The 27,012-nt window shown below is 47.9% G+C and overlaps 1 protein-coding gene across 1 annotated transcript in view; it reads left to right on the top strand.

Annotated features, from left to right (window-relative positions):
- The window catches only part of IPO8 (importin 8), an 882,901-nt gene that overhangs the window by 98,991 nt on the left and 756,898 nt on the right, over positions 1-27,012 (top strand). The window contains 1 exon segment of the mRNA XM_030214557.1: positions 7,627-7,783. Coding sequence (XP_030070417.1) covers positions 7,627-7,783 — 157 coding nt within the window.

The following is a 27,012-nucleotide window of genomic DNA, read 5'->3' on the forward strand; positions in this document are numbered from 1 at the left end:
CGGATAATTAGCATAAAGAAAAGCGTAGAAGGGCTAATTCCCCTTCAGATTGTGGTGCACCTCCTCCCCCCCCCCCCCCCCCCCCCCCCCCCCCCCCCCCCGTGGTTGGGCTGTGAGGATTCGGAGAGTTCTGGCAGGCCTTTGTGGTCTGAGGAGCCAGAGTCAGGTGCAGAATTACCACAGGATCTGGATGATTCCTCCGCGGTAAGGATTTTCCACCGTGATGAGCTGCCAGCGCTTATTTCAGATGCCCTACAGGTCCTTTCTATTGAAGAGCCTGACAGTGGCACGGCCTCCTCTGTGAATCCTAGGATGGCTAGTACCAAAAAGCCTGCTCGAGCCTTTCCTTTGCATGACTCCATCCAAGAGCTTATTTCCGCTCAGTGGGCTGACCCCGAGGGACCTTTTGAAAGTTTCCAGGGCTATGGGGCAATTATACCCTCTGCGTGAGGAGCATTTGGCTCGCTTTGCAATGCCTAAAGTAGATGCCCTAGTCACTGCGGTGACAAAGAGAACTACCCTCCCTGTGGAGGGAGGAGTTGCCCTGAAGGATATACAAGACCGTAGGCTGGAAGCAGCACTTAAACGGTACTTTGAAATTGCAGGTCTTACTGTTCGGGCGTCTGCATGCAGTTGTTATGCTGCTAGAGCCTGCCTGGTGTGGTTGCAACAGGCAGTGGAACAGCCCGGAGATGGAGCGGATCCCTTCTCGGATGTGGCTCCGCGGCTGGAGTCAGCTTTGTCCTTTTTGGCTGATGCCCTTTTTGATATTGTCAGAGCTTCGGCTAAACAAATGGAAGTAGCAGTGGCGGCTCACCGTGTTATTTGGCTACGACATTGGGCAGCAGACATGGCCTCTAAGCAAAGGTTGGCGAAGTTGCCCTTTCAAGGCCTTCTCCTATTTGGTGAGGAGTTGGAAAAAAAAATTGTTAAAGGCCTGGGAGATCCTAAACCCCAGCGCTTGCCCGAAGATAGGCCGAGGCCTTCCTCCAAGGGCCAGGTGGTCCACTCCTCTTATAGACCTCGCTTCCGTGAAGCTAGAAGGTACCGCCTGGGGCGTTCTGCTGGGTTCACTTCTCATGCCCGTTTTTCAGCAGAGGAACTCCTTTCGCTCGGACAAGCGTTCCGCAGCCACCGGCTCTAGGCCTGGAGTTCAGGGGCGACCCTCTCAATGATGGTGCGCCGGACCCCTCCTTGCTTCCTGTCATCGGAGGACGTCTTTCCCTCTTTGCCGAGGAGTGGGCCAACATTTCCTCAGATCATTGGGTTCTGGACCTGATCAGAGATGGATACAGAATAGAATTCAACGCCCCAGTAAGAGACATGTTTGTGGAGTCCCGATGTGGTTCTGCCGCCAAACGGGCGGCGGTAGAGGAGACTTTGCAAGATCTGATTCAGTTAGGGGCCGTGTCCCTGGGACCTCCCGCCGAACACGACTAAGGCCGATACTCCATCTACTTTGTGGTGCCGCGAAAAGGAGGGTCTTTTCGCCCTATTCTGGACTTAAAAGAATTAAACAAGTCCCTGAGAGTGCGGCATTTCCACATGGAAACTCTGCGCTCCGTCATTGCTGCGGTACAGCCAGAAGAGTTTCTCACGTCTCTAGACCTGAAAGAAGCTTACTTGCACATACCAATTTGCCCCCCGCACCAGAAGTTTCTGAGGTTTGCGGTGTTGGGAAAACATTTCCAGTTCCGGGCCTTGCCTTTTGGCCTCGCCACAGCTCCCCGAAAGTTTTCGAAGATAATGGTGGTAGTAGCTGCTTTGCTCAGGCGAGAAGGAATCAGCGTTTACCCGTACCTAGATGACTGGCTCATCAGAGCAGACTCTGTAACAGAGAGCTATCAAGCTACAGCCAGAGTGGTCTCAGTACTTCAATCTCTAGGCTGGGTCGTCAATATGGCCAAAAGTCACCTGACCCCCTCGCAATCTCTAGAATATTTGGGGGCCAGGTTCGACACAGACTCGGGCTATGTATACCTACCCGAGCTAAGGCGGTGCAAGCTTCAGAATCAGGTCCGTCTGCTCCTGAGGATGCCCTGCCCGCGAGCTTGGGACATTGTCCAGCTGCTGGGATCGATGACAGCCACCATGGAACTGGTGCCCTGGGCGAGTGCGCACCTGAGACCTCTACAGTATTCCCTACTTCAAAGATGGTCTCCAGTTTCTCAGGATTATCAATGCAGACTTTCTTGGCTCCCTGCGGCCCGACTCAGCATGGAATGGTGGCTCTCAGACAGCATGCTACGGCGAGGAATGCCGCTGGCGCTCCCCGATTGGTGTCTAGTAGTGACAGATGCCAGCCTGAAGGGCTGGGGCGCACATTGCAAGGGGAAGCATGCCCAGGGTCTGTGGACACCCGAGGAGTCGGAGTGGTCCATCAACCGCCTGGAGATGAAAGCGGTATTTCAGGCGCTTCTGGCCTTTCAAGTGACCCTGGAAGGATTGGCTGTCCAAGTGATGTCGGACAACACAACAGCAGTGGCCTACATAAATCGACAAGGCGGCACTCAGTGCAGAGCACTGGCCGCGCAGGCCGAACTGATTTGCCACTGGGCCGAGCTGCATCTTCAGTTTCTGTCGGCAGCTCACATTGCAGGTCAGAGCAACGTGCAAGCCGATTATCTAAGCAGGCATCAGATCGATCCAGCAGAATGGGAACTAGCAGACGAAGTATTCTTGCAGATATGTGCCAAATGGGGCAAGCCCATGATGGATCTTATGGCGACAAGTTCAAATGCCAAAGTCCCGTGCTTCTTCAGCAGACGGAGAGATCCTCGCTCAGCAGGGTTGGATGCCTTGACTCAGCCCTGGCCTCCGGGCCTACTATATGTGTTCCCTCTGTGGCCCTTGATAGGGAGCGTGCTCCTGCGGATTCGGCTGCACCCAGGAGAAGTGGTCCTCATCGCCCCGGATTGGCCCAGGAGGCCTTGGTATGCGGACCTCTGACAGATGCTAGTGGAGCTTCCTTTCCTTTACCTCTGGTACTGAACCTGTTGTCACAGGGCCCGCTAGCCATGGAGGACGCCTGCCGCTTTGGTTTTATGGCATGGCGATTGAGAGGGCGCAAATGAGGGACAAAGGCTATTCAAACACAGTCATTTCCACTCTCCTGCAGGCCCGCAAGCGTTCCACTTCTGTGGTTTATGCCAGGATTTGGCGCCAGTTTGAGTCTTGGTGTGCTTCAAAAGCGATCACACCCATGCGGGCTTCTGTCTCGCCGATTCTGGACTTTTTGCAGGATGGTGTACAAATAGGCTTGGCCTATAATTCCCTGCGGGTGCAAGTGGCAGCGTTTTCCTCCCTTCGTGTTAAGGTTGAAGGCGTGTCTTTAGCTGCTCATCCAGATGTGGCACGGTTTCTTAGTGGGGTGCTTCGGCTCCAGCCTTCCGTGCGAGCACCCTGTCCAGCTTGGAACCTGGGGCTAGTTTTGAAGGCCCTGCAGGCTTCTCCTTTTGAGCCGCTTTGGCGAGCATTGGAGAAACATTTGACACTAAAGGCCGTTTTTCTTGTGGCCATTACTTCGGCGAGACGGGTGTCAGAGCTCCAGGCGCTGTCCTGTAGAGACCCATTTCTGCAGTTCTCAGAGTCCGGGGTCATGGTTCGGACCGTGCCTTCCTTCATGCCTAAGGTGGTTTCAGCGTTTCATCTAAACCAGCCTATTTTCTTGCCCTTCTTTGATAAGGAGGAGTTTCCAGAATCTTTTGGGCAGTTGCACCTGGTTGGATGTGTGCAGGACTCTGCTGCAGTATCTGTGAGTTACTATCTCTTTCAGGATCTGTGATCATCTGTTTGTTTTGCTATCAGGTCCTCGCAGAGGGTCTCCAGCGTCTAAAGCCACTATTGCCCACTTATCTGCTTGCCGGCCGGTCTCCGCCTGTAGCCTTTAAGGCGCATTCTACCAGAGCGATTTCTTCCTCTTGGGCTGAAACTGGAGCACTCTCTCGTCAAGAGATATGTAGTGCAGCAACATGGGCTTCTAAGCTCTCTTTTGCCCGACATTACAGGCTGGATGTGGCTGCTAGGAGCGATGCGCGATTTGGAGCACAAGTGCTAGCGCGTGGTGTGACCTGTTCCCACCCTATATAGGGATTGCTTTGTTACATCCCATACGTAATGGCTTCATCTGCTTGATGGCAAGGAAGTGAAAATTAGGTTCTTACCTTGGTAATTTTCTTTCCTTTAGTCATAGCAGATGAAGCCATGAGCCCTCCCTGTATGATTGTCTGTATGCTGTAAATCTGTTTCAGGTTCTGTTCTTGTTTCCTGAAGTTCCTTCCTTGGGAAAAAGTCGGAAAACAGTCTTCAGGATACATGTTCACTTATAGGAGGATGAGTCCATTTCCTCCAGTTTATGTTTTGGAGGATGAGTTTATTCCCTCCAGGAGGTTGCGTGTATCCCCTCCAGTTATACAATAAGGACGACGAGTTTATTCCCTTCAAGAGGATGTGTTCATTCCCTCCTTTTGAGTTCATGCCCTTGTTAAGTGGCCATCGTTCGCTGTGAGGAAAGTTCATGTTATTCCCATTGCGGTTTGCCATACTGCTTTGGAAGCTTCAAATACTGAAGAGGCAGTGGAGCTGGCTGGCCATGAGGCACTGTGAAAATTTGAGTGCTCTCTATCTCCCCCTGCTGGTTGATGGACACAACCCTTACGTAATGGCTTCATCTGCCATGACTAAAGGAAAGAAAATTACCAAGGCAAGAACCTAATTTTCCCATTTTGTTTTGTTGTATATCAATCTGTGTTGTGGGCAGTCTGCAGTTTTTTCAGAAGCTGGACTTTATAACCCGCATATAATCCATTACAATAGTCCAATTGGCTTAGTGCCAGTGTCTGCATCAAGCGGCGGAATATTTCCCTCGGGAAGTAGGGTCTTATACGCTTAAGTTTCCACAGGGAATAAAACATCTTCTTTACAACGGCTTTTACTTGACTTTCAAGGGTAAGATAGCTATCGATAATAACACCTAAGATTTTAAGGCTAGTTGAAATAGGGAGAGAATAAGCTGGGGTGTTTAGGGTTGCAGGCTTAAATGCAGTAAATGGAGATGAGATGACAAGACAATGAGTTTTTTCAGTGTTCAATTTCAGCTGAAATGAGTTGGCCCAGGAGTCCATGATGTTCGAGCAACGTTCATTATCATTTGAGATATTAGAGAGGTCATGACTGAAGAGGATATAGATCGTAATATCATCAGCATAAATGAATGAATGGAAGCCCTCCCTGGCTAAGAAGTTTGCCGGAAGGGTCATCATTATATTGAAAAGAATCAGTGATAATGGGGAACCCTGTGGCACTCCACACTGTGCCCTCCACGGTGAAGAATGACTTGTTTCTGATTTAACTTGGTACGTTCTCGTAGTTAAGAAACCCTTGATCCAACGAAGAATATCACCTCCAATCCCAAGATGATCAAGTAAACGGAGGAGTATGCTATGATTTATCATATCAAAAGCGCTTGACATGTCAGATTGGAGGAGGACAACATTTTTACCTACTGCCACCTCCTGCTTGAATTTAGATATGAGAGTGACTAATGAGTAATGAGAGTGAGTAATGGCGAAGGACATCCATGTGCTGAGGATAGCTGTGAAATTTATCAATTATAATCCTGGGCTGGGTTTGATTCTCTTGGTGGCACCCAGTACGATGCACCCGATCCAGACATATAGGTCCTGAGCCCTCTTGAAGATAAAGATTCTCGGTCAGCTATTCTTGCAATAGCAGCAAAATGCAGGTTTTAGCAATAGTCTCGGGGAGTCTCAGAAATCTTGAATTTGCCCGCGTGGAGCGATTTATCCAGCTCCTCAGTGTGTTCATAATGTCTCAAAGTCTGGGCTCTCAGCGAGTAGCTCTGCCTGCATTATGCACGTGTCGTCCTCCACTGTAGACATGCAACTTTTTTAGATTAGTGATAGGATAGGATCACCAACCCTGGTAAGTATCCAACTGAGTAATTTGTGCTGAAAGTTGTTCCAGCCGAGGGTCAAGCACTGAGTCATTGCTGTCCCCGTGGTTGTTGCCATCTTTTCCTCCACTGATTTTCCACGGCTCACCTCTTTTGTTTGCTGGGTTTTTCAGCCATATCTGGAGTAGACCTCTGAAGATATCTGTTCATAAGCATACTCAGCTAAATCTGAGTGACTGGGGACTGAGGAATGTGGATCAGCACCCTGAAAGTGCGTGAAATTGAGTGCGGAACCTTGGAGCAGATGTGTGTGTGTGTGTGACTGAGGTATTCTATTCACTTGAATTTTTTGTGTAGCATTCTGTAGTAATTTGGCTTTTTCAGTTTTCCTGATAGTGGAGGGGGAGAGGAGACAGGTGGTTTGTTAATCCTTGTTGTGTATTGTTTGTGATTTATAAAATGACAGTTGTACAGAATATTGTTTCTTTTTATACTAAGAAAATTATGTAAATATAAAATCATAACTGTTCGCGGCTTGTGCGGTTGGGATCAGACAGAGTTTGTGCGGATGGGACGGGGACAGACTTTGTCCCCATGTCATTCTCTAGTTCTGAGCCTCTTCCGCTTTTGTGGAGAGAAACCACATCTGCTGTACTCCAGTCTTCCGGGACCACACCCAACTCTAGAGAAGCATTGACAAGGTCAGCCAGTGGAGCCGCTAGAACTTCCTTAAGTTCCTTCAGTACCCTCGGATGTATACCATCCGACCCCATCGCTTTTTCCACCTTTAGCCAGCTCCTCATGAACTCAGTCCTCTGAAAAATCATTCAGGCACTACCACCCCTCCATTCCCATTTGTGTTTGTCTTCTGTGGTCCTGCTCCTGGCCCTTCAGCTGTGAACACAGGACAGAAATATTTGTTAAGCAATTCTGCCTTATCTTTATCAGCTTCTACATATTTCTCCCCTTCACCTTTGAGTCTCACAATGCCATTTTTGCACTTCTTCCTGACACTAGTCTAAAAAAATGTCTTGCCTCTCCATTTTATCATATTGGCTATTTTTTTTTTCCATTTGCATCTTTGGTTTCTTGACTACCAGCTCCTCTTAGCTGTTTCTGATTTTGTTACCAGTCTTCCTCTTTCTGCAATCTCTTGTAGTTTATAGAGGCTAGCTTCTTTTTTCTTTTTAGCTACTACTTTTGAGAAACAAAGTGGCCACCTTTTTCTCATATTTTTATTTGTTTGTTGCAATTAAGTTATCCTTTCACCTCCTTTCTTTTGCAGAGTTAACTGTAAATGTTTTTCCTTTCAACTTTTCCTATTATGCTCCTTGGCTTACATCTCCGGATACAGTCAATATTCTGCATGTCAGTAGAGTATACGTCTGTTTTCCTACACATAGCGTTGGCTGAGTATGGCATATTGGATGTTCATTATTGGTCTTTCCAACACTCTGAACATGAGCACCACCACTTGGGAATTCAAAATACTGAACTTGCTATGGCTGCACAATGCCCTTAAGGGGGTGACTCACAGACATCTACTTTTATTCTCTGTCTCCATTTGCTGATGACTGGACATAACCCACTTATCAGGATTGGTCTGAGAGGACTAAAGAAATGTTTCTGTAAAATTACAATTTATGATAGAGTTGAATTAAAATGTTCTATTCTGTGCAGCTATGTTCAGATTTGTACTTTCTATATTATAGCTGCCATATACCTGAAGAACATGGTGACACAGTACTGGCCAGACCGGGAGCCACCACCTGGGGATGCAGTCTTTCCATTTAATATTCATGAAAATGATCGGCAGCAGATTCGTGAGAACATTGTGGAAGGAATCATTCGGTCTCCTGAGTTAGTGAGGTATATTTTGTCTGTCTTGCTGTAAATAGGACTTAGTACTTTAGGATCATAACTTCTTGTAAATTAGAAAACTAAGTCTATTTTGGACTGTCCCTGTGAGAAACATTATTTATGCTCGCCTGTGATAATAGATAATCACTCAGCAATCAAAACTTGCTGTGAAAATACTAGCCCACATTAAAGGGGGAGAGAAACAATGAAAACAAAAGAAAGTATATATAGTAAAGAAAAGTAAACCCTAAATACCCCACCAACTGTTTATCAGAAATAAATTTATCCAGTTGTCCTGAATATAAGAATACATATTGATTTGTCCCTAAAAGTCACATGACACTTGCTCTTGGAGGCCAGGCTCCCCCCTCCCTCCCAAAATTCAAGAGAGCAAGTACCTGTGGCTTGAGGGCAAGAAATAATTTCATAAGCAAGTGTTTTGCATGAGCAGTATGTAGAAACTTCTACAACTTCACAACACAAAAAGGAAAGCCTTTCTTTAGAAAATAAGCTTTTAGGACCATGATTTTCTCCTTTTGAGTGGCAAAAAGTGACTAAGAGTTGTTCAATTAGATAAAATTCTTACAAAAAGTTAAATAACTGTAAGCTGTCGGAATGAGCATTTGCAAATGATGGGATTGATGGTGCAGTCAAGGTGTTCCCGAGCGAAGATTGGCTGTTAGATTCTTTCGCAGTATTATCTGGCGAACAATTACTTACCAACTTGGTGGTCTCCTTGTAAAAGACTTTGCTAACAAAGGTGCGAATGGTAACATTAGTGGAAAGAATAAGTAATAGGAATAAAGTGCACAATATAGGTAAAGGGAGATTAACATATTGTTATTAAGCACTTGTTTTATGGTCTCAGAGTTAGTAGGGGGAGGGAATGGAATTGCAGGCATTTATTGGAACTCGGGTAATGCATGGGTAATCTTATAGGATGGGGAATATGCTTGTGGTGGGAGAAATGTGATAAAACTTGAGGATGGAATTCCATTGCTGCATTAGTATTGTTTTATATGTTCTTCATTGTTGTCAAATCACATAGAGATTGTGGAAGTTGTTCAATTTGCTGGTTCCTCAATAAAAATGTTAAAACATAAAATAGCAGCATTTGCTGATGATTTGTTGGTTCATGTGATTAATTCCCAAGTATCCATAGGGGCTTTGTTAGAATGCATGACTGAATTTGGGGATTTTTCAGGCTTTAAGTTAAATCTCGACAAATAGGAGGCACTGCATAGGGCAGGGGTTCAGGGTGGGGTTTGGCCGGAATGTTATCCGTTGAAATGAGCCTGTGAATATTTTCGATATTTGGGGATGTTGTTGGCTATGGAGACTTTGAGTCTATATCGTTTGAACGTTGATAGGTTAACAGACACTAAGCTTCACTTCGAGAAATGGAGTCATTTACCTTTATCTTTAATGGTTATTTTTCCTCAAAATGCATCTAGACTACCTTTATGATTATGATTTAGGTTTACCTTGCCTTAGGCGTTATAATCAGGCTTGTCTTTTGCAAAATCTTAGGGATTGGTTGTTTGGTACTGAGCAGTTTACTCCTACGTGATGGGAAAGGGAATTGTTTACACCTTGCTTGGCATTTGTATTTTCTTTTTTATGGCCATACAAAAAGTTTACCTTGCTCTTGTCATAGGAGTGTATTACTGTAGCCACTGAGAGGTATCTGGTGGGCTCTTTTGCATTGTTGGAATCAGAATCCGAATGTTAGTGATTTATTGCCATGTAGGGTTAATGCTGATTTTCCACCAGGGCTGGAGTACGGACAGTTTAATAGATGGACAGACATGGGCACTGTTTTGATTAAGCACTTTCTCAATGAGGAAGGTGTTTTTTTATTCTTTTCAGGATTTACAGCAGGGGCTTTCCCTAATTCACACAGGTTATTTTGCTTATCAGCAGTTGCACCACTATTATACTAGCTTAGAATACGGGGCTGTGCATATGAGGCTGGGTCAGAAAATTTGAGATTTTTTGCAAGGAGATGCTTTTGGCCAGGTTTCTGTATCAGGTCTTCATAGAGCTTTGGTTTCGCTTCTCTCTCCCCGGGAGTATGGTCCTCTTAAGGAGGCTTGAAGTAGGGACCTAGGGTACCAACTGCAGGGGGTGGATTTAAAAAAAAAATGATTAAAGCCATTCCAAAGCAGGTTGGAAATGCTGAACTTCAGGAGAGTCAATACCGAATACTCTGTAGGGCATATATATCACAACATCAGTCTGCTAGAGCAGGTTGGGTACCTGCTGGTCAATGCTCCAAATGTTAATGTAGCGGGGGGACAATACCTTTTTTCATGCCTTTTGGCGATATAGTGGCATTCAAGCATTTTGGAGGTTGCTTCATCGTTACTTAGGGATTCTTTTTGGTCATTGTGTAGCCTTTTCTTGGAAGGGAGTCTTGGTGAATAAATGGGAGGCATATGGGATCTCGGATAAAATTTCACACTTATTATTGTGTAAAGCTTATGCATTGGGGAAGAAGTGCATACTTAAGCATTGGATGCAGGAGGAGCCTCCTTCTTTTTGGTATTGGAGGAACAGACTGTGTGCTCTTATGTTGTGGGAGGCAAGGGCTATTTGGAATTCTCCAAAGGGAAGAAGGGCTTTCATGTCTGTCTGGAATTGTTACTTGCAAACTATCTCCCATAAAGCAAGAAGTGCAGTATTGATCAGGGATTAGGGTGTTTCCTAAGTTGGTACTATATATTAGGGGTTGTTTTGGGGTTCTCTGCTTGGGTAGGGGAGGGTAGATTGGGAATACTAGATGTTATCCTTTCAAAGATGGCCTGCGGTCATAAGAGTCCAGACGCCGGGTCATCTCAGTGTATGTTTCAGTTATGGGTGCAGTAGGGTTGGGGGGGGAGGGGTGATCTTGTATGCAGCCATTACTTTGAGAGGGGAGGGTCTTCAAGTAGTAACTCCTGACTGGGAAGCTCAGGACTAAGCAGGCTGTGAAACCACACCAAAAATGAAACACTTTGTAATGTTCTCACCGGAGCTGCCAAACACCTTCCGGTACTATTTAAGCCACATTGAGCCTACAAATATGTGGGAAAATGTGGGATACAAATCAACAAACAAACAAACAAACAAACAAATAAATAAATAAATAAATAAATAAATAAAAGAGCTGGAAAAACTAATAAGGAGACCAGACAGTGGGTCAGTAATACCCCAAAAGTCATGATAGGATCCACTCACTGTCCCATGAGATCTATCTAACCTCAGGTCCCCCACTTCATTAAAGTCCCCTCCTACCAAGAAAGGAACCCCATCAAAACTTTGTAGATGATGAAGAATCTGCTTGTAGAAGGCTTTACTGTGAGTATTAGGTGTATAAACATTATAAAGGAGCAGTGGTTGGCTTTCAGCAGTTAAATGAACCAGCAAAAATCGCCCAGCCTCATCATGAATAATTTTGTGGGTAACGAGCTGAACTAATATTATGACACCCACCTTTTTGGCCCTCACCAGAGATTCAAAATAAGAACCAACCCACTAGCGACAAAGCTTTTGATGCTCCCTTGCATTTAGATGCATTTCTTGGAGGACGACAATGGACACCTTATGTTGGTTTAGCGCTTGAAGTATTTTCTGATACTTAATTGGGGAAGAAATGCCTCCCACATTCCAAGTTACAATTTTGAAGGACGTTATGTGGCATTGTATAAATGATACAGAAAGTAGATAACCACTCCGAGAGAGCGATAAGGGCATCCCAGCAAGTACCCCACCATTCTCCCATTTAACAATCCGGGGTTCCCGGCCTATATCCAACTTCCCAACCCTCACAAGAAAATCCCTGTCCATCCCTCCCCTCCCCTCTCCAAATGGGCACCATGAGGTGCACGACTTCCGTACCCCCAACTGCAGACCCCAACTTGTAACTTAAAAGTGAAAAAGATCTAATGACTCCCAGTCTCCCTCCCAGCCAAGCAGAACAGCACAAACAGATGAGCTGCTGCCTTTAAACCTAGAGAGAAAAAGGAAAAGGTCAAACACAAAAGCGTCATAGAACACACTCCCCCCATCCTCGTAGTCATTATCAGAGAGGTCCCAGGTATAATACTAAAATCTCAGAAGTCGTGGATATGCTCAGCCTATCACGTTCCAGTTGATCCACAAAAACATGCGCCGCTTCAACTGTATCATAATATTGAAAAGTTCCGTTGTGATGAACAAGCTAAAGCGTACTTGCAGCTTATGTAGGAGGCCAAGAAGCGGAGAAAACTGTCTATGTTGAAGAGAAACTTTGGTAGAATAGTCTTGAAAACACAAATGTCTTTCATACTCTAGGGTTTTACCACTTCTAAGTGCTGACAATATCTTCATCTTATGATGATAGTGAAGCAGTGTAAAGATAACTATCATGGGGCGGTCCATAGGTGATCGTTTGGGACCCAGTCGATGAGCGCATTCTATGTGCAGAGAGCCAGCCGTACTTTGATTTTGCAAGACTCTAGGGAACCAAGTTTCCAAAAAGCCCTGTAATTCCATCGTGCACCGATTCCGGCAATCCAACCAGTATTAGGTTATTCCTGAAGGAGCGATTTTCCAAGTCATCAACTTTCTTTTCCAAGGAAGCAACCTTATCTTGAAGGTTCTTGATTTCTAAAGAAGATTCTTGAATCAAAGTTTCCGCGTTGCCAGCTCTTTATTGAACCTCCTGAAGGTCTTTGGTGAAAGTGGCAAATCGGTGTTCCATACCATCCAATTTATCTATGATTTGTTGTAGCTGTGTTCCTAGAGCCTGTTCCACAGCCTGGTGGACCTCTGTGACTATTTCTGACGCTCAGACGGATCCCACGGTAGGCGAGGGAGGGGCACTCTTCTCCGCCACCTTTAATCCACCTCTTTCCTGGATCCTCTAGTAACCATACGAAAACACAGCACCCCCAGGCAATGCCAGTGCTTTAATGTCCCTCTGCAGTCAGAACAGCTGACAGGAACCACCATGAGCTAAGAGATGGGGATGGAAAGAAAAAAAAAACCCTCAGCCTTGCTTACAGTCCAGAGAACAAGCAGTAAATTGACTTGGGAAAATCCACTGCTTATTTCTGGGGTAAGCAACATAAAATGTATTTTTTCTTGGATCTTGCCAGGTATTTGTGACCTGGATTGGCCACTGTTGGAAACAGGATGCTGGGCTTGACGGGCCTTTGGTCTGTCCCAGTGTGACAATACTTATGTACTAGCCCTGTGCTATCTTCCTCACAGAGGGCCCAGAAAATGTTCTCTTTCCAGAGAGATAGAGTGGAACCAGGATGGTGTTTGGTCCAGATGGTGCCGCCTGTATTCTCTTCGCTGGGCTCAGGACCTGGGGCCCCAATTCAGCTTACTCCCTGCTGGATGCTCCACCCTCCTCTTCTCCGATGCTGCAGTCCCAGTGCCTCCTTCCCCAAAGCCCGTCGCCACCAAACAGGTCCTCCACTCCACCACTATTTCCAGGAGCCACACCTCGGAGCAGTCGCTGCACCCTGCCGTGTTTGTCCGCCGGGCTTCCTGTCTGGGCTGAAGCTATGACGCCGATGTGGGGGGGGGGGGGGGAGTTCAATCAGATGCCGTAGACTGCCGCACCAGGCGCCCCCAAGCCTCCAGCTGTAGCGATCACAGCCCCACCAGGATGCAGTGGAGGGCAAGGCTCAGATCTATACCGAGGGAGAGTGTCCTGGTCGCCGATTTCGAGGGTGCTAAGTCAGGGGTTGCCGGAGCTCATTTTGTGGTGGCCATCTTAGCCGGCCTTCTTTGTTTTGTTTAAAAAAAAAACTTCTAAAAATCTGTGGAGTAATTCTTGGTTTACAATTTTGACTATTTGGAATGCTTTCCTATTTCTTCTTTCCATGTAGACCAACTTAAGTAGAGAGGTGTGGTAGCCGTGTTAGTCCACTCTTAAAGGTTATCAATAGAAATCAAACAAAATAAAACATGGAAAAGAAAATAAGATGATACCTTTTTTATTGGACATAACTTAATACATTTCTTGATTAGCTTTCGAAGGTTGCCCTTCTTCGTCAGATTGGAAATAAGCAAATGTGTTAGTAGATAATATATATAAGAGATCTGGGTTTTCTAACCCATTATAAACCATAAAGCTGTATTTCTCTGTTTATTACCCTCCTCTCACCTACCAACACCCATCCTGTTAGAATATCAATGAAATGCTTTGATGTCCCCATCACGGGCGTAGCCACACTTCCGTGGGAGGGGGGTCCAAAGCCCGAGGGGAGGGGGCACATTTTAGCCCTCCCCCGGCGCCGACCCCCCCTCCCGCCGCGAACCCTCCCCCGCCGCCTACCTTCACTTTTGCTGGCAGGGGACCCCACTCCCCGCCAGCTGACGTCCTCTCCGTCCTGCTCCTGCTCTTGTTGCATGCATTGCTGACGTCCTGCACGTTGTACGTGCAGGACGTCAAACTCAGAGAACAGAGTTCTGTTCTCTGAGTCTGACGTCGCATGTATAACGTGCAGGACGTCAGCAATGCATGCAACAGCAGGAGCAGGATGGAGAGGACGTCGGCTGGCGTGGAGTGGGTCCCCCGCCAGCAAAAGTGAAGGTAGGCGGCGGCAGGGGCGGGTTCACTGGGAGGAGGGGTCCAGGCTGGAATCTAGGGGGCCCAGGCCCCCTCAGGCCCCACGTAGCTACGCCACTGGTCCCCATGCATACCCCCACCCTCCCATTCTGTCAGACTGTCAAAGTAATGCTTTGATGTTTCTCTTATATATACTATTTGCTTATTTCCGATCTGACGAAGAAGGGCAACCTTCGAAAGCTAATCAAGAAATGTATTATGTCCAATAAAAAAGGTATCATCTTATTTTCTTTTCCATGTTTTATTTTGTTTGATTTCTATTGATAACCTGTAGACCAAGAAATATTTTTGTTTCAACTGGTCTATCTTAAATAGATATTTTTCCTTATTATGCTTCTTCCTTCAGTGAACCTATAATTCAGAGAAGAACAGAGATGTAACATTTCTTTTTATGAGATCAGTGCCACTTTGGAATCTACCTGTGTCTCTTTGGATGTAGCATTTACTTTTGAAGTTTGTAAATTTACTGAAAAGGAGAAAAAAGTATGGCCCCAACAAAAAAATTGCATGGGCAGCTCTTAGTTACAAGTCTGTTTTACCATATGATAAAAATAATTCTGTACATGTATTCTGTGAAGTGTTTTCAACTAAAGAAACTTCTAAGAAGCATCACTGTAGTACAAATAGTGACACTATTTTAATAGACGTACATTTTCAGTTGTTGCTGCTGTTCTTCCTAAATGTTCTTGTGCAACAGCAAAGGCTGCATACAAAATGTGACACACATTAAAAATGCCACGAAACTGTTAGGAACAAAATGTATTAAAGATTTCATAGGATAACAGGGGATACTTAGGCTAAGATAGGATTTTAAAATGGAAGGCAGGGGAGCCATATTACTCTGAGATGATTATACAGTGATAGGCCACAGGATACAGGGCATAGCTGGTTCCCTGTTAATTCACCTTTGCATGCTATTTTTAAGTCTGATATTTGAGTTTGGACCATTTAAAGGCTCACCTGTTTGGGAAATACCAGGGCAAGTTTGCATTCATGTAAGTAATGTTTGCATATGCTCAGGAAGTATTTACAGAAGAGGCCAGGCTGACTCAGATCCTTGGGAACGATATGCAGCCCGCAGTGCCCTAAGATAAGCTAATGAGAGTGATGAACTGGACCAATGGAAGGTTCTGAAAAGGGGGATGCAAAGTGAACCCTTTGGAAGTGACCAATGGTAAACTGACAAAATGTCTGACCACATTTTTCTCCCTGGATATTCCCTGGAACTTCACTTGGACTGTTTACTGCCACATCATTGTATGCCCTAGGACACATAGAACAGGGGAGGAGCTTCCCACTGGAGTCAATTATTTAAGTTTATTAAAAAACATGAGTATGGCAAAGCTTTCATCCTATGGGAATTTTACTAGGACAAGTGTCATCACTGGGTATATAATGGGGAAATGTTGGGTGGTATAGGCTTGTGTGATTGGAAAATGATGCTTTCTGCAACACTGGAAACAGATGATACTGCCATCACATTGATATTGGCAAAATAGTTTGAATTAACTTTTACTTTTAGAGCTAAATGATTTATTTATTACTTTTAAATAATAGGTGTGTTTTTTGTCCATCTGGTCATCTGGCCCAAAAGCACACAGCTGTATTCTAAATCAGATGGGAGGAGAGCCCTGGGCTGTGTTTGATTATGCCTAAGCTTTTGAAAACCAAGGCTCCGACGTCCATTAAAGATCTTTATGCGGAGGGGGAATTAAGATGGCGACCTAAGAGCGTTTGCTGATCTCTTGTTAGCGTCTTGCCGGTCCTTTTTCTTATTCTTACCTATTTCCTAGACACCATGCCCCATACGAAAAGGAAGGGGACAATGAAAGGCCAAACGCCAATGGCCAGAACTTCCTCCCCATCGCAGCTGACCATCAAGAGATTCACAACGCCGGTATCCCAGATAGGAGCGAGCGAATCCAAATTGAGGGCCGAGGGAGGAGCCTCTGCCCTCTCGGGACTGGAAACATTGCTTTCGCTGCCCGAAGATAATTGTCCTCCGTGTCCAGCGTTGGTCAGACAGAGCGAGCGGGTCCAGGCTACTTTGGAAATCGAAAGCGGTCGGACCGCGGATGGCGTCAGCCCTGCACGCAACACTGTTGGAGTGAATCTGGAGGAACCTCCTGCCGCGGAGATTACTCTTCAGAGTCTTAATCAAACAGTTCTGAAAGTAACCCAAGAAACCTCTCAAATTGTGAGTAAGATAGACGCCTTAACACTCTCTTTAGAAAAAACTAAGCAAGAAAATGCCCAGCAAACGGAGCAAATTCAAAAAGAAATGAAATCTTTAAAAACTATCACTGATACTTTAACTCTTGACAAAATTGCGACCCACAAGAAGATAGAACAAATTGAAAACTTCAACAGGCGTTTGAATCTGAGGATTCTGAATTTTCCTTGGACTCAAGCTATGTCTGCTGTGGATTTATTTAAAAAATATTTAAAAGAAATCCTGTTGTATCCAGACTCAGCAATACCTCCTTTAAACAGAATTTATTATCTACCAGTTACTACACAAGCTGCTTCTGGTGACGCCGGGGAAGTGTTCCTCAAATTCCTCAGCAAATTCAGCAAGAACCGTTGGACATATCCTTAATATTAGAAACGACATTAACTAAAATAGAACAGCGGAGAACTTTACTAATTGTATTTGTTTTTGAACAAGATCTAAATGCACTGTTGAAGCTTTATTTTAAAAATTCCTTAAAAACTTTTTGTGGTCAGCGTATTTGGATCTACCCTGATGTCTGTAAATCAACTCAGGATAAAAGGAAAAACTTTCTGTCTTATAGAGAAGAAACGAGAGCATTGGGGGCAAATTATTTGTTGGCATATCCATGTAAACGTATGATTAATTCTCCGAGGACAAGCAGGCTGCTTGTTCTCACTGATGGGTGACGTCCACGGCAGCCCCTCCAATCGGAACACTTTCTAGCAAAGTCCTTTGTTAGTCCTCGCGCGCCGATGCGCACCGCGCATGCGCGGCCGTCTTCCCGCCCGAACCGGCTCGTGCCGGCCTGTCTTCTTTTGTCCGCGCTCGGTACGGTCGTGTTTCGCCGTTCGCGCCCCGAAAGTTGACCTCGCGCGTCGTTTATCGACTTCGTTCTAAAAAAAAAAAAAAAAGGTGTCGGAAGGAGACCTTTATGGTTTTCTCCCTTCCCGTACTTCTAGTTTTGCCCCGGTAAGTTTTCTTTCGTCATCGGGGTAGGCCCTATTTAGGCCTCGGTTCGAAGTTTTCTTCCCCCTATTTTTGTGGTGCCATTTTCGCCATTTCGAGTTTTGATCTCGCCGGCGCGATTTTTCCGCCCATGACATCGAAGTCTTCCAGCGGCTTCAAGAAGTGTACCCTGTGCGCCCGGGTAATCTCGCTCACTGATAGGCATGCGTCGTGTCTTCAGTGTCTGGGGGCTGGGCACCGCCCGCAGGCCTGTAGTCTGTGTTCTCTTTTGCAAAAGCGGACTCAGGTAGCGAGATTAGCCCAGTGGAACGTTTTGTGCTCGGGCTGTTCGTCGGCATCGGCACCGGGAGTATCGACTGCTTCGACGTCGTCGGCGCCCGGACCTTCATCCTCGCCCCCGATTGCATCAAGTGCATCGAGGCATCGGCCCTCTGCATCGGGGCGACATCGGTGGGCTGCGTCGGCGTCGGTGGCATCGAGACCTCCTTGTCTGCTGATGTCGGACGGTGGTGCTTCGTCTGGAGTGCAGGTGAGGGCTGTCCATTCCCCTGCTGGTGGCGGTGAGCCTTCGGGTGGGTCTCCCCCTACCCTGAGGGCTCCTGCGGTACAGCCCCCCCGAGACCGACCTCCTTCGGCCTCGGCCCCGAGGAAGAGACGGCTGGATTCTACGTCCTCCTCGTCGGTGCCGGGAAGCTCCGGTGACATGCTTCGTCTCAAAAAATCGAAGAAGCATCGTCACCGGTCCCCTTCCCGTGTCCGCACCGAGAGCTCTGGGTCGCCGAGGGAGTCGGCACCCAGTAGGCATCGGCACCGAGAGGACCGCTCGCCCTCTGTTCAAGAGGTGTCGGTGCGCTCCCCTTTGGACAGCCCGGAACAGCCTCCACGCCCGGAACAGGTTCTGACATCGACTCCTGCATCGGCTTCCATGTCTTTTTCCACAGCCGCTCTGCACGAGAGCCTCCGGGCCATTCTCCCAGAGATCCTGGGAGAGCTGTTGCGCCCTACCCCTCCGGTACCGGGGGTGCTTGCGCCTCCGGTACCGTCGAGCGAGGCGCCGGCTGGCCCATTGTCCGGGGTGAGGTCTCCGACGTCGGTGCCGCTTGCGGTACCGAGTGCGGTAGCCTCCCAGGAAGGCTCCCCGACTACGTCGGCGGAGGGAGCTTCGCCGGTGCGGGCGAGGGAGTCTACCTCTCGACGCTCCCACCGTGGCCGTGGTTCCACGGAGTAGAGCCGGGCACGGTTGCAGACACAGGTCCGTGAACTTGTGTCTGACACCGATGGTGAGGCCTCGTGGGAAGAGGAAGAGGACATCAGATATTTCTCTGACGAGGAGTCTGAGGGTCTTCCTTCTGATCCCACTCCCTCTCCTGAAAGCCGGCTTTCTCCTCCTGAGAGCCTGTCTTTCGCTTCCTTTGTCCGGGAGATGTCTACGGCCATCCCCTTCCTGGTGGTTGTGGAGGACGAGCCCAGGGCTGAAATGTTTGAGCTCCTGGACTATCCTTCTCCACCTAAGGAAGCGTCCACAGTACCCATGCATCATGTCCTAAAAAAGACATTGCTGGCGAACTGGACCAAGCCTCTAAGTAATCCCCACATTCCCAAGAAGATCGAGTCCCAGTACCGGATCCATGGGGACCCAGAGCTGATGCGCACTCAGTTGCCTCATGACTCTGGAGTTGTGGATTTGGCCCTAAAGAAGGCCAAGAGTTCTAGGGAGCATGCTTCGGCGCCCCCGGGCAAGGACTCTAGAACCTTGGACTCCTTTGGGAGGAAGGCCTACCATTCTTCTATGCTCGTGGCCAAGATTCAGTCCTACCAGCTCTACACGAGCATACACATGCGGAACAATGTGCGGCAGTTGGCGGGCTTGGTGGACAAGCTCCCCCCTGAGCAAGCCAAGCCATTTCAGGAGGTGGTCAGGCAGCTGAAGGCGTGCAGAAAATTCCTGGCCAGAGGGGTGTATGACACCTTTGATGTTGCGTCCAGGGCCGCTGCTCAAGGAGTGGTGATGCGCAGACTCTCATGGCTGCGTGCCTCCGACCTGGAGAATAGAATCCAGCAGCGGATTGCGGACTCGCCTTGCCGTGCGGATAATATTTTTGGAGAGAAAGTCGAGCAGGTGGTAGAGCAGCTCCACCAGCGGGACACCGCTTTCGACAAGTTCTCCCGCCGGCAGCCTTCAGCCTCTACCTCTACAGGTAGAAGATTTTTTTGGGGAAGGAAGACTGTTCCCTACTCTTCTGGCAAGCGTAGGTACAATCCTCCTTCTCGACAGCCTGCGGCCCAGGCTAAGCCCCAGCGCGCTCGCTCTCGTCAGCAGCGTGCGACTCAGCAAGGCCCCTCGGCTCCCCAGCAAAAGCAAGGGACGAGCTTTTGACTGGCTCCAGCAGAGCATAGCCGACATCAACGTGTCCGTACCGGGCGACCTGCCAGTCGGAGGGAGGTTGAAAGCTTTTCACCAAAGGTGGCCTCTCATAACTTCCGATCAGTGGGTTCTCCAAATAGTCCGGCAAGGATACACCCTCAATTTGGCCTCAAAACCTCCAAATTGTCCACCGGGAGCTCAGTCTTACAGCTTCCAGCACAAGCAGGTACTTGCAGAGGAACTCTCCGCCCTTCTCAGCGCCAATGCGGTCGAGCCCGTGCCATCCGGGCAAGAAGGGCTGGGATTCTATTCCAGGTACTTCCTTGTGGAAAAGAAAACAGGGGGGATGCGTCCCATCCTAGACCTAAGGGCCCTGAACAAATATCTGGTCAAAGAAAAGTTCAGGATGCTTTCCCTGGGCACCCTTCTCCCCATGATTCAGGAAAACGATTGGCTATGCTCTCTGGACTTGAAGGACGCCTACACACACATCCCGATACTGCCAGCTCACCGACAGTATCTGCGATTTCAGCTGGGCACACGTCACTTCCAGTACTGTGTGCTACCCTTTGAGCTTGCCTCTGCGCCCAGAGTGTTCACGAAGTGCTTGGCTGTAGTAGCAGCGGCACTTCGCAGACTGGGGGTACACGTGTTCCCATATCTCGACGATTGGCTGGTGAAGAACACATCCGAGGCAGGAGCCCTGCAGTCCATGCAGATGACTATTCGCCTCCTGGAGCTACTGGGGTTTGTGATAAATTATCCAAAGTCCCATCTTCTCCCAGTACAGAAACTCGAATTCATAGGAGTTCTGCTGGATTCTCGGACGGCTCGCGCCTATCTCCCAGAGACGAGAGCCAACAACTTGTTGTCCCTCGTCTCGCGGGTGCGAGCGTCCCAGCAGATCACAGCTCGGCAGATGTTGAGATTGCTGGGCCACATGGCCTCCACAGTTCATGTGACTCCCATGGCCCGCCTTCACATGAGATCTGCTCAATGGACCCTAGCTTCCCAGTGGTTTCAGGCTGCTGGGGATCTAGAAGACGTGATCCACCTGTCCACGAGTTTTCTCAAATCCCTGTATTGGTGGACGATTTGGTCCAATTTGACTCTGGGACGTCCTTTCCAAATTCCTCAGCCACAAAAAGTGCTGACCACGGATGCGTCTCTCCTGGGGTGGGGGAGCTCATGTCGATGGGCTTCACACCCAAGGAAGCTGGTCCCTCCGGGAACGCGATCTGCAGATCAATCTTCTGGAGTTACGAGCGATCTGGAATGCTCTGAAGGCTTTCAGAGATCGGCTGTCCCACCAAATTATCCAAATTCAGACAGACAACCAGGTTGCCATGTATTACATCAACAAGCAGGGGGGCACCGGATCTCGCCCCCTGTGTCAGGAAGCCGTCAGCATGTGGCTCTGGGCTCGCCGTCACGGCATGGTGCTCCAAGCCACATATCTGGCAGGCGTAAACAACAGTCTGGCCGACAGGTTGAGCAGGATTATGCAACCTCACGAGTGGTCGCTCAATTCCTGTGTAGTGCGTCAGATCTTCCAGGTGTGGGGCACCCCCTTGGTAGATCTCTTCGCATCTCGAGCCAACCACAAAGTCCCTCAGTTCTGTTCCAGGCTTCAGGCCCACGGCAGACTGGCATCGGATGCCTTCCTCCTGGACTGGGGGGAGGGTCTGCTGTATGCTTATCCTTCCATACCTCTGGTGGGGAAGACTTTGTTGAAACTCAAGCAAGACCGAGGCACCATGATTCTGATTGCTCCTTTTTGGCTGCGTCAGATCTGGTTCCCTCTTCTTCTGGAGATGTCCTCCGAAGAACCGTGGAGATTGGAGTGTTTTCCGACCCTCATCACACAGGACGAAGGGGCGCTTCTGCATCCCAACCTCTGGTCCCTGGCTCTCACGGCCTGGATGTTGAGAGCGTAGACTTTGCCTCTTTGGGTCTGTCAGAGGGTGTCTCCCGCATCTTGCTTGCTTCCAGGAAAGATTCCACTAAGAGGAGTTACTTCTTTCTGTGGAGGAGGTTTGCCGTCTGGTGTGACAGCAAGGCCCTAGATCCTCGCTCTTGTCCTACACAGACCCTGCTTGAATACCTTCTGCACTTGTCTGAGTCCGGTCTCAAGACCAACTCTGTAAGGGTTCACCTTAGTGCAATCAGTGCATACCATTACCGTGTGGAAGGTAAGCCGATCTCAGGACAGCCTTTAGTTGTTCGCTTCATGAGAGGTTTGCTTTTGTCAAAGCCCCCTGTCAAGCCTCCTACAGTGTCATGGGATCTCAATGTTGTTCTCACCCAGCTGATGAAACCTCCTTTTGAGCCACTGAATTCCTGCCATCTGAAGTACTTGACCTGGAAGGTCATTTTCTTGGTGGCAGTTACTTCAGCTCGTAGAGTCAGTGAGCTTCAGGCCCTGGTAGCCCAGGCCCCTTACACCAAATTTCATCATAACAGAGTAGTCCTCCGCACTCACCCTAAGTTCTTGCCAAAGGTTGTGTCGAAGTTCCATCTGAACCAGTCAATTGTCTTGCCAACATTCTTTCCCCGTCCTCATTCCTGCCCTGCTGAACGTCAGCTGCACACATTGGACTGCAAGAGAGCATTGGCCTTCTATCTGGAGCGGACACAGCCCAACAGACAGTCCGCCCAATTGTTTGTTTCTTTTGATCCCAACAGGAGGGGAGTGGCTGTGGGAAAAACGCACCATATCCAATTGGCTAGCAGATTGCATTTCCTTCACTTACGCCCAGGCTGGGCTGGCTCTTGAGGGTCATGTCACGGCTCATAATGTTAGAGCCATGGCAGCGTCGGTAGCCCACTTGAAGTCAGCCACTATTGAAGAGATTTGCAAAGCTGCGACGTGGTCATCTGTCCACACATTCACATCTCATTACTGCCTGCAGCAGGATACCCGACGCGACAGTCGGTTCGGGCAGTCAGTGCTTCAGAATCTGTTCGAGGTTTAGAATCCAACTCCACCCCCCTAGGCCCAGGTTTGTTCTGTTCCAGGCTGCACTCTCAGTTAGTTGGTAAATTTTTTAGGTCAATCTCAGTTATGTCCTCACCGTTGCGAGGCCCAATTGACCATGGTTGTTGTTTTGAGTGAGCCTGGGGGCTAGGGATACCCATCAGTGAGAACAAGCAGCCTGCTTGTCCTCGGAGAAAGCGAATGCTACATACCTGTAGAAGGTATTCTCCGAGGACAGCAGGCTGATTGTTATCACAAACCCGCCCGCCTCCCCTTGGAGTTGTGTCTTCCCTTCTCTTTGTCTTGCTACATATGAGACTGGCCGGCACGAGCCGGTTCGGGCGGGAAGACGGCCGCGTATGCGCGGTGCGCTTCGGCGCGCGAGGACTAGCAAAGGACTTTGCTAGAAAGTGTTCCGATTGGAGGGGCTGCCGTGGACGTCACCCATCAGTGAGAACAATCAGCCTGCTGTCCTCGGAGAATACCTTCTACAGGTATGTAGCATTCGCTATATTGGGGATTAAATATACTTTTTTTGAGCCAGAACGTCTTAAACTTTTGTGGAAATGAAGAAGCTAACCAAAGCGTTCTAAAGAGTGAGTAACACCAACTGATTATTATATGTTAGTAAAGGAATACAAGGCCAGGCCATTTACGTATGCAAATTACCTATAGATCTCCTATTATCTTATTATTTTTCCCCCTTATTTTCTTCTGTTGTGGTCTAAGGAATTGTATAACATGAAGCTAATGAGGATGACTATATAATATTATGTAAAATATGAATTCAGTGTTATTCAATGTATTACAATTGCATGTTAATCGTGTATAAACTTAAAATTCATTAAAAAAAAAGATCTTTATGCGGCATAGTAGGCTCATGCGCCAAAAGAAATGGGACAGCCTGAAGGAAATGGATCGCCTAGCATTTCTGCGGCGGGTAGTCTCAAGTCATGATGCCGACCCTGATGAACTTAAAAGTTGTTGGTCTACTGTTCTGAAGGAACCGGGCAGCTAAAGTGGAGATTACTGAGCTTGTGGTAGCCTGCCTGCGCAAATGCTGGAAGCTTTGTTGATGCAGCTGGATTTGGCAGATGTATGCCTGAACGACCTGGAAGAGTGGGCAGAAGATTGTCAGGAGCACACCCGGTTCTCTCAGAGGTTTGAAGACCTGCAGGAGAAGCTCAAGAGCCTCAAAAATCGGAATAAACACTCTGACCTCCAGATTTTAGGAGTCCCAGAGGGTAAATGAAGGCCAGTCTTCTGTGGCATATATGCAGTCTTTACTGCAAGCCTCCTTCCCACATGAGACTGCGACACCTTCTCAAGATAGACTGTGTGCACATGGAACTCAGGCCTCTCCCAGATTTGAATCATCCCCCCCCCCCCCCACCAGGCCCTGTTCATCAAACTACTGCGTTACCCTGAGACTGAGTTGGTGCTTCAACAAGCTCGACAGCAGAAAATCACTCAGTATGATGGTCAGGAGCTGTGGATATACCCTGATCTTAACTTGGAGACCATGCGTTGCCACGGGAAGCTAAAAGGATTTGCAGGATAAAAGGCTACAGGTGGACCTTTGGTACCCTGCCAAATTGGTCATCAATGTTAATGGCAAGCAGAGGTTTTTATCCACTCCTAATGAAGTGAGCTTGTTGAAAAGTTTGACCCAAGAAGCCCAATTGGGGCAACAACCCTCTGGGAGCTTGAGTGTGTCCACTTTGGCATTTTGCCCCAAAGTTCTGGGCATCTGCCAGGAGGTCCTGCAACCCCTGTGGAGGAGGCAAGGGTGCCTGTGTTGCCACCATGTGTGAAGGCAGGTGAACCAGAGAGTGTGACTAATTCTTGGGTTTGCTTGGCACTAATGTTTTCTTTTGGGCTCTGTGGCTCAGCCTATACATGAAGCCTGGTTCTGTCTCTTTTGTTATTCCTGGCCCAGTTCATATATCTCCCTTTATGGGGGGGGGGGGGGGGGGGGAATGTGTTTTCATTTGGGAACGGTGCAGTGAGTTCATATATCTCCCTTTATAGGGGGATTTGTTCTCATTTGGGAACAGTGCAGGGAGGTTTGTGGTTATCGTGTTGAGTGTTGTGGTAACACAGGGGGGTGCGTGCATGGAGGGAAGTGTGTGCATGCAATAGGGATGGAGGGGGATTTGGTTGGGTGGGAGGGTGGGGGGAGGGGATTAGTCTTGATATTAATTCTGGGTGATGACCTCTGGAGAGGGGGGTTAGTCTCTTATATTAGTTCTGGGGGATGACCTCTGGGGAGGAATGTGAGGATTGGAGTACTTAATTGTGTCAGGATCTTTGGGATAGCTTGTCTAGAGGGGGATGCTCCCTGCCTGTTTTTACTAGCAGAAGGAACTGATGTCTTCTCGCAAACTGGTGTTCTTACACAGAAGCTATCTAAAGTAGAGATGAGAGTAGAAAATCTGAAACAGAAGTAAAGGAGTTACTCTCAAGTAAATCAAATTGATAAAGAACTTTCTACTGTTCAACATTTACAGTGTTATGATTCTGCCGGTTTGGCTGAGGGGGAGGGGGGGACGTCTCTCCTGATTGGCTGCCAGGGGTTGTGCTGACGTCAGGGGATAGTACTTTAGCCTGCAGCTGAAGAGTTTCTCTGCTTTTGCGTTACTTACTTGGTGGTAACAGGAAAGCCTGACAGTTTTCTCTCAGAACATGCTCTAGGTTCTGACAGGGATCTGTGTTGTATTAGAGTATTCTTTTCCTTCCCTCTGGGTTAGCTGCTGCTGTGTGTGTGTGCGTAGCTCTGTAATCAGGGTCAGCTGCTCGTTTGTTTAGTGGGGGCTGGGCATTGCTCAGCCTCTGGGGCTCTGGGCTGAGTGAGAGCCTTCTCCTTTGTTTGTTTTAAGGATTTCTCTTCCCAGTGTCCCGGCCTGCTGGCTCAGTGAGTTTAACCCTTTGTGTACTGTGTGTATTGTATTCCTGCCTCTGCCAGTGTGTTTGTTGGATGGGCCCCGCTCCCTCTCGGGAGGGGAAGTGTTCTCTCTGATTGTTTGTTGATTTATGGCACTCTCTCTCTGCTGGCTCTACAAGCCTTAACCCTTTGTGTTCTGTGTGCCTCTGTCTACAGTGGGTTTGAGGCAAAGGCTTTCTGCCTTCCTTTTGTGTCTGGTTCCTCTGGCTTCTGCCTGGGGCTCCTACCCTGGTGGGGGGGGGGGGATTGCTGTGTTAGTTCCCCTGTCCTGCGCTAGTCCCCTGGGTGGGCGTGGCCTGCTCTGGTCCTTTGTTCCCCCTCTGCCCTATTGCTGGTGTTCAGGCGTGTCTGGCATCTTTGGGCCCTCTGGGTTCTTTCACCCCTCCTTGTGTGTGATTGGGTTCCAGTTCAGCCGTGAGGCTCGCACGAGTGGCTCTGTGTGCGTGGGTTCCGGTTCGGCCGCGAGGCCCACCTGTATGCCTATTTCCCCTTCTTCCTGAGGGACTGTGGGGAGGGGTAGCTTAGGGGGTATTGCGTAGCTGGGGTGTGCGGTGGTGGGTCTGTCTCCCCTTGGCCTGGGTCGGCGCCCTGCTGGCCTCGGCCAGGGCCCAAGGGCTCACGACCAACCCAACGGATTACATACAGACCTCATTGGTCAAAGATTTGACTAACTTAAGAACTAAATGTGAGACTTTTGAAATTTTGTAAGGAGTAATAATCTCCGCTTTTTGAATTTTCCATGGGTTCCTACAGTTAGGCCTTGGAAATGTTGAAGCGATATATGAAAGAAATTTTGTGTTTAATGGATGACAAATTTCCTCCTTTTTCACAAGTTTACTATCTGCCGAGGAAAGCTATGGAGCACCAACAAGAACTTTTTAATACCTTTTTAATACTTTTTAATACCTCTCTGCACATTGTTGTTTAGGTTTGAAATTTAGATTGTATGCAGATGATATTCAATTTCTGGTTAGAGTGATGTGGTAGCTGTGTTAGTCCACTTTAAAAGGTAATCAATAGAAATAAAAGAAAACAGAGAACGAAGATACCTTTTTTGTTGAACTAACTTAATACATTAATTAGCTTTCGAAGGTAACCCTGGTGTTGTTGATCCATTTTTATTGTGTAAGTGGAAATTGTAAACCCTCTAGAAAATTTGATATC

Source organism: Microcaecilia unicolor, chromosome 9 (assembly GCF_901765095.1).
Source record: "Microcaecilia unicolor chromosome 9, aMicUni1.1, whole genome shotgun sequence".
NCBI lineage: Eukaryota > Metazoa > Chordata > Amphibia > Gymnophiona > Siphonopidae > Microcaecilia > Microcaecilia unicolor.